This window comes from Chenopodium album, chromosome 17 (assembly GCF_948465745.1).
Source record: "Chenopodium album chromosome 17, dcCheAlbu1.1, whole genome shotgun sequence".
Taxonomy (NCBI): domain Eukaryota; kingdom Viridiplantae; phylum Streptophyta; class Magnoliopsida; order Caryophyllales; family Amaranthaceae; genus Chenopodium; species Chenopodium album.
Window position 1 is genome coordinate 7,452,302 of NC_137850.1, and position 8,412 is coordinate 7,460,713.

Here is an 8,412-nt window from a genome sequence, read left to right on the forward strand (position 1 = left end):
ATGATTTTGAACATCTCTTAATTCATACTTTTGCTCTAGTATTCTACTTATTGGTGAACCTTTTGGGTTGTATACTTTGATATGATTACATGTTTATTTCATCAAAATTCTTCCTTTCATAGATCGTTTTGCTTAGGGTTGGAAAAAATTGACACAAGACAATACTCAACCCGAAATTTGCAACTTTGGGTCAAAAACTCTCGGCCTATTTAATTAATTAGGTTGATAAGAAATTTTCACCAAAAAAAATTAAAATTGTCAACCCAATATATGATGTTTATTTAAGTATTCAATAATATTAAATCCTTTGAATGAATATATTATAAATTGCAATCCATTTCGTCAAAAACAGAAAATTGCAAACCACACTATCGTTTCACTGTAAACTTTTATGGTATAAATATTTTGGCAGCCAACTAACTAAAAAACACCAAGCGACAATTTGGTAAAAAGATTTACTCCGACGACAATTTGGTAAAAAGACGACATTTAGCTTAAAAAATCTAATTTTTTTCGACAAACTCTATAAAAATCCTAATTTAACTTGTTTTGTATTTTTAATTTAATTTTTTTCGACAAACTCTTTAAATCCTAATTTAATTTGAATTATTGTATGATTTATGTCATCCCTTTTTATTTTGCTAAATCCCAATACCAAATTTATTTCCAATCCCTTTTGAAAAGTTTCGTTAATAAGGGGTATGAAAATTAAGTGAAAATTGATACTTGAACATTTTTTTATCTTGAAATTTGGTATAAAAAAAACACGAAAAAGAAACTAAATTAAGTATTCGTTAGTAATTTGTCGGAAATTTTTATATTTTTTAGGTTAATTGTCACCTGTGATTAGTTTATTTACCAAATTGTCGCTTAGGGTTAGTTTTTAGTTTTTATTACTAAATTGTCACCGAAATTATTTTTTTACCAAATTGTCACTAAGAGTCTTTTTATTTACCAACCTAGTCAATTGGCCATATTTTGGGTGGTAAAAATTTTGGGTGAGGGAAATTTTATCGCAATTTCCTTTATAAATTAAAATGTTATAGACAACATTACAAGTAGATTAAATATACTTCCAATAACGATAATTTGTAAGTCGACCCTTCATTTTTGGATAGCAGCGTTTCCAAGTTGCAGAACATTTAGGACAACGCTGTTTAGTGCACCTCAAGTGCAACTTTATACCAGCAGCCTTACAGCGAATCTCTTCTCCATTCCACTCCACGGATTGAGATATCCCAATACTAGCAGTCTTTGAGCAGTCACGAACACGAAAACTATGTCGGGTATCCAACACCTCCAATCGTTTGTGCCCATCTAATATTGTTGACAATGCAGTGATTGATAAAGCACATGAGATGAGATACAATCGTCTGAGTCTAGGACATCTATCACGGATTGCTATTGCTGCAGCATCATCCACAACGCCAAATAACTGAAGACTTTCAACCTTTTCAAAGCAGACTGAGCAGTATACAAACAGATCCACAGGACACTTTACTTTCTTCAACTTCCTCCAATAACGCATAGCTTGCACAAAACATGAATATCTGTAACCCAATGCCTCAGAAATAACCAACCGCTGCAGGGAGGGTGTCCTGAAAAGTGCATATAAATTTCATAAAGAGGGCATACACTAAGATTAACATTAGCAAATTGCATACTGATATCTTGATACATGTGATGAATCCAATTTTATCTGTAGTACTCCGGTATTCTGCCATCTTAATAAAATATCATTCAGTGAGTAAAGCCATCTTCAGGAGTCCAATATCCGGATTTTTCCTCCCAAAATGCCCCTGCTATTTAACAATCAACTCCCAAAAACCACTATATACGCCTAAAACATTGAAATAAATGTACCCACAACCCCTGTTATCCTTTAACTTTCAGGAAACATCCTTTGACAATTCAATGGCATTCTCAAGATCCAATAAGTTAAATCTCTATAAAGATCAACCATAGGAATTCACATTGCTGACAAGTGATAATAAAGACTGGGAAGGAACCAAAAAAACATTCCCATTTCAATGGGATCAACTATAAAAATACAGAGTTGAAAAGAAATTCATCTACCTTTCAGCTATATAGACATACTTGTGTGTTGTGTGACTAGCAAAGTTTTACCAAGGCACAATACAGACATAATTGACAAAAAAAATTATTTTTCTTTTAGCAATATAGACATACTTGTGTGGCTTTAGCACAGTTTCACCAATGCACAATGCGGAACAAGAGTCAACTGGCTTAATATCCAACATATGCTTCAGGAAACAAAGGTATCTTCTCTGAAACCTGGGGAAATCAAAGTCATTTTTCAACTTGTGGGAATCTATGACTTTGAGGTTGATCACACCACAAGGTGACAATGAGTCTAATACTGCTGCCAACCACGACTTGCTTACCAAACATGCAACGTAAAGCCTACAACGCCAAGGCACTCTGTTAATTATACCCATTAATATATCGTAATTCAAGTCATCCCAGCTTCGCACCATAGTAGGGCCAGTTTCCGCCCTAGATGCTGCTCTAGAAAGTCTTGCAGCCTTCAATCGCATCTTTATACTGACAATATATGACAAACAGAGGGACAAAGAGATTAAATCAAAACCAACCATAAAATGGCTCCATGAAAAGACATGCAGTAGATATAATATTCAATTGAATTCTATTTCTAACCACGCTTTAGGCAATTGCACAGCCATCAGATGTTGGAATAATTTCAAAACTAGTTTTGCTTTTTCAATGCAGCGAGCTTGTAAATAAAAAACATGACAACTGAAGGGGTGATGACAAAATGTAGATCCTAAGCAATCTTGGCCAACTATACATACATTGCACGGCTGAATAGCTAAAATAACGTTGCCGTAATTCAGAGTTTTGCCTTTTTAGTCCATCTTTCTGCTCAATAACAACTACAATCATATAATAATAAGACCAACCAGATTAATTTTACATATAATATCTATGTAAATTACCAGCACTTAGATTAAAAAAAAAAATTTAAAAAAAAAAAAAAGGAATCTGGAATTTCATCAAACAAATTTTAAATTAATACTCAAACCACCAATCAACACAATTCTACGGAAGCCAAGAATTGTTACAAACAGGATAATCTAAGTATTATCTAATCCCTCAACACTTCAAACAATAACTGCAAATTGGGTTATGCCAATTGGTGGAAGACACTTTTCTAAACCAAATAAACAACCAACTAGATGAACAACCAACTCCTCTGTGGGAAGCTCATTCGAGCCCGTAAAAGGGGGAACAAACTCCCTAAAGACCGTAGGACTCAACAGAGGCCGATGATCGAATGAAAACGAGGGTTGCGATAATGAACTCAAATGCATTGTTGGCCCTATAGGGTAAGTTTGAGAGCCCCAAATTTGTTGTGGAACAATTTTAGGGGTTCCAAAGTTCAAATGTGGGTGTGAAGGTGGTATATCAGAAGGTCTCTTATAAATGCTACTAAGACTGTAATTATTATTTCTAGAGTGTGGGGCTTAAGGGAGAAAACTAATTAAATATTTTGAGGAAATTACATCCGGAGCATAAGAATGTATTTTGCCTTCACAACAATACGTGAAAAATTTAATACCATTCAAATATATTAGAAATCTATATAAATAATGTTTCGGTAGAATTTTAAGTACTCTATAATTGAATTAAAATATGTATTGTAAGATGTCATTAATAAACATAAAATTTACCATCTCGAATTTGCAAAGTGCTTATATCCCGTTAATGCAGGGGTTATTGATAATATAAGAAAAATCTATAGTAATATATAAAGTACAAATTCTTAAATGAACCTGGTTCACACTAATTTATTGTGGACCATTAATATTATAGAAACTATGGTTGTTTTATAAATAAAAAAAAAAAGGTCACTATAATAAAAATAAGGTCACTATGTTAAAAAAAAAAGTCATTTTGGTAATATATAGGCTATAAGAGGTTAATTTTTTGATGAAATATTTTATATACGGGTCAATATGAATAATAAAGGTCACTATGTTAAAATTAGGGTCATAACGTCGTATTCAAGTTCACTATAATATTAAATGTTATACAAGTTTTAATAAAGGTTACTATGTTAAAAATAAGGTTACTATGTTAAATATAAGGGTTACTATGTTCAATATATTGTCAGTTACGTGTGTATAAATCTCGGATCCACAATAATATTATTGTGGACCAGGTCCACGCATGTCTTTTTGTATATATAGTGAAGGGGGTTTTGGGTGATAAATTTTACTTTTCCAAAATACCCCTCTCATCTAAAAAAATTACCATTCTTTTTTTTTTTTTTTAAAAAAGTAACTACTATCTTAAAAACTACCATCTTTGTTAAAAAAAAAAAAAAAAAAAAAACTTCCATCTTTTTTTTTTTTTTTTTTTTCCAATATTTTTCAAGGAAAATCAAATTTTATTATTTAGCCTACATTACATCATCAACATTTTTTTTTATTATATTTTATCATCAATTCTTAAACCTACTAATATCTTTTTAAAAAAATAATTAAAGCGATAATATTGTGGAAAAAAAGAACTGAGCTTGGTAGATTACTTATATTGCACATACACGCATTGTGTGCGTCTCTTAGCTTGTATATATAATGTTTCAATAGAGGTTTAAGTACTCTGTAATCATACTTCACAATTAATGACATCTTAACGATAGAACACATATTTTAAACAATATACCTCCTTTCTTATTTTAATTCAAAACACCTATGTTTCTAAAAAGAGTATAAACTGCAACTCTGTGTTCATCAACAATTCATTGTTGATATGCTTACCCTGAATACCAAATAGCTTGATTCATGCTTTAGTAGTTTCTCAATCAAATCAATAATCATAACATGCAATCTATGAAAGAACAAAAAAATCATTTTTGCTACTTTGTCAGTGACAAGTCTGATAACCAAATTCATATCAAATCAACAAAACACAAAAACTACCACATTTCATCACCAAATTAAACCTAAAATTTCCCTGCCTAAAAGGATTCAAAATTAATTTAGCCAAATAATAGAAATTACATCTTTCTTCACAATATCAGGAACCCAAAATCATCATCAGTAATTCAGCCATACAAGTGAAGCATACATAACAAGACAGCAAGGGTCACTTTATCAACCATGATCAATTTATATAATGGCGGAAAAATCAGGAAAATAATTTATGCATCTTTTTTTCCCCTCTTCTTGCAATTTCAAATAAATCCCACAAATTGGGCCATTATGAATTCTTTACATGAGATGGATTGCGGCAGGCATATAAGTGTGTTGTTCAAACAAATAATGACAAAAAAAATCTGCAGAAATAATACTATAATCAATCAATAATTCTGAGATAAGATAACAAAAAATTATAATCAAGTGAGATTTAGAAATAGAATCACCAGCAAAGAGTAGACAAAAAAAGGGTGCACATGCTAATTCCAATCTAGCGCTGTTATCAGACAACAGATAACAAGAAAAACAGAGGCAAGATATGAAAAGAAAAAGTCAGCAAGAGATGCAATCTTCGAAATACAGAAGACATCTTAAATAATACTACTTGAACCGTATCAGACCTCAAATAATTTTAAAAAAATATATATAATCAAACTGAAAAGCGCAGAACTTTCTTGATTTTGACAAAATATATGAATAAATTCATCAAATATTATAAACATATGAAAACCCCAATGCCCAATAACTAACAAAGCAATTAAGAAACGCTAAACATACGGCCAATTGAATCAAAATAAAATCCAAAAAAACATTTACATTGAAATAAAACTAAACGCACGAAATTTTCTCAAGTTTAGCAACATATAAGAACCAATCAAATATTATGACCAAATGAAACTAAAAATTTCAACACCTAACAAATTAATCAAACAATTATGATTACGATAAATCCCTTCTGCAATATTCAAATTCTGCATTTTACCATTAATACCCAATTATAGTCACTTTGATTATGAACAGATGACGAACAATTACCAAACGATGAGGCAATTACACAAACTAAAATCTTAAACCCTGACAGATTGAATTCCAATATCCTCAAAACAGCAACAATACCAATGGATGTGACAGAAATGCAAAACCCTGGTGAACAGAATTCGAAATAAATTATAGTATTTTTTTTCATTAGAAAATTCAGATAAATGATAAAGAGAAAGTAAAATGCTTGTAAAAGATTGTCTTCAAAAGAGTTAGCAACAAGCTTTTGAAGAATTGAAGAAAGAGAAAGAAAAGATGATTCTCTGTTGGGTTGAGTTGAGAGGAGAAATTCCTATCTATCAGTTTCGATCTTATTTAGTTGACAGGAGATCATCGGCAGTGCTTATTCCTCTTGCTTGGCATTGTTCAATGGGCAGGGTTGGATCCAATTTGAAACGGTCTGGGCTATGCTGGGTCAATGGTACTCATAAATGAGGCAGGTCGGGAAAGCCTATCTAACCCGATCTGACCAGACCCATGTAAAATTTAAAAAAATTAAAGAACTAAAGAGGCCCATCTGACCTATCCCGACCCAATATATAACCCCATCTAACCCAACCTATTTAAAATTCAAGCCCATCAATGATCCTTCACAAAACAAATTCAAAACCTACTAGAAAAATAAGGGGATTAGTCAAACTTATTACTTAAATACACTATACATCAGTAAGAAATCATTACATATCACCTAATAAGGGTGTATTCTATTCAACTGATTTTAACATATATGAACTTATCTAAACTTACATGAACTTATTAAAACTTATTGTAATTGTAATTTGAACTTGGATAACCCTTTTCCAAACTTATTTTTCCTGAACTGAATTCAACTAAACTTACCTGAACTTAACTTATTAGACATGAAATAAGTGAAAATAAGGTGAGCACAACAATCAATGAACGCTACTTCATGGCAAAAGGCAGGGATTGCAGAGCTTGAATTTGGCAAACAGTATGGACTGTTTATTAGTGTCCAATTAACCTTTAGAATGAAACCTGGACTCGAGGGTCAATTAGTGAATCAGAGCCTCAGTCAGCGAATCAGTGTCAGTGATCAATACAGTTAATATTTTACATTGTATTGTTCATTAATGTTCAATTCACTTTTAAAACAAAATGATAGTGGCCATATGCAAACATGTAATACTCTCAACTAACCATGTTTTAACAGTAGTTTACTAGTTTCTATAGCTCCTGCAACAAGAATACTATACCATAATTACCAACGATTTAACATCAAACATTCAATTCCAAAATAAAAAAAAAAATTATGAATTCAACCCTTAAAAAGTTCACTCCTTTTTCATCATTATTAAATCACAACAAGCCATATGCAAGGTTACAAAAAATAAAAAGCGCATCAGTTCATCTAACATTAACATTAATTTACCACCAAAAAAAATTATAAAAAATGTAATTTTTATTCATCATTACAACGTTCCATCAACCCCGGATGCATTAAATCTAAATATTGATATTTGTTCAACCAAAATATGCAAAGATCATTTCTTTTGGTTATGATGTTGCATAATCTAAGAATTTAGAACCAATAGTTCAGATTTACGAACCCTAAACTTAACGCACTGATAATTAAATTAAATTAGATCAAATATAAACCCTAGATTGTAAATTGATATGATGATAACAACAACAAAACTCTTACCTTAGAAGCTGCTTAAATGGGGGATACAAGAATTTGATTTAACGGAGAACGCTTCCATGGAGTCTGACATTCCGTTGAGTGCGCTTCAGGCCCTTTTTGGTTGAAGGGATTTGGCAGGAAAAGAAAAGAAAGGAAAAGGTTTTAATATGTTCCCATGTTTGGTTTGATGAATGACATGAAAATTTAAAAGAAAGAAAGGGAAGTGAAAGGAAAGCCTCTTTACAAATTTTCAGCTTTCCTTTCCTCCCAAATTTGGAGGAATTTGACTGGAAAGAGAAAATAGAAGCATATTTCTTTTCTCTTCCCTTCATTACATTTCATTTACCAAACATTGAAAATAAATTCTCCTTCTTTTCCCTTCTCTTCCTTTCTTTTCCCCTCCTTTCCTTTCTCTTCTTTTCCTTTACTAACAATAAACCAAACAAAGCCTCAATGAAATAAGTGAGAGAGGTAGGATACTAGGAATGGAGGCCTTTTAAAAGCCATAACCCGCCACAGTTATAATACGGGTTAGATCCGTCTAATAAATAAATAGCACGGATCGATTGTCTAATTATGGAACAGAGCGGGCTTTATAAGGGTTTTTAGTAGAAGCGATCAACATTGGTTCAGCCTGCTAGCCTGGCCCAATCCGACCCGAAAATAGGGTGAATTTGGGCAAGTCTAAAAATGCATTTTTATTTAAAAACCCGGACCCGACCAGATAAAAGCCCGAAATGCCTGCTACTTTTTGCGGGTTTGGGCAAG

At 32.0% G+C, this 8,412-nt stretch overlaps 1 protein-coding gene across 2 annotated transcripts; it reads right to left on the bottom strand.

Moving 5' to 3' along the window:
* Positions 1-979: 979 nt before the first annotated feature.
* LOC145589463 (uncharacterized) lies at positions 980-7,802 on the bottom strand. 2 transcript variants are annotated; one of them, XM_081646041.1, is made up of 3 exons: positions 7,666-7,802; positions 2,191-2,565; positions 980-1,598 (listed from the first exon to the last, which is right to left on the bottom strand). In XM_081646041.1, exons 2-3 carry the CDS (start codon positions 2,556-2,558, stop codon positions 1,064-1,066), a joined length of 903 nt encoding a protein of 300 aa, XP_081502167.1. In that variant the 5' UTR covers positions 2,559-2,565; positions 7,666-7,802; the 3' UTR covers positions 980-1,063. The 2 variants fall into 2 exon arrangements, with proteins under 2 accessions (XP_081502167.1, XP_081502168.1); XM_081646042.1 differs by lacking the exon at positions 7,666-7,802 and adding an exon at positions 6,081-6,365.
* Between the last annotated feature and the right edge of the window lie 610 nt (positions 7,803-8,412).

Coding starts and splice junctions, on each gene's coding strand:
- LOC145589463 (XM_081646041.1), bottom strand. CDS start 2,558: ATGCGATTGAAGGCTGCAAGACTTTCTAGAGCAGCATCTAGGGCGGAA. Junction 1,599..2,190: donor ACTGTGCTAAAGCCACACAA/GTATGTCTATAT, acceptor TGCACTTTTCAG/GACACCCTCCCTGCAGCGGT.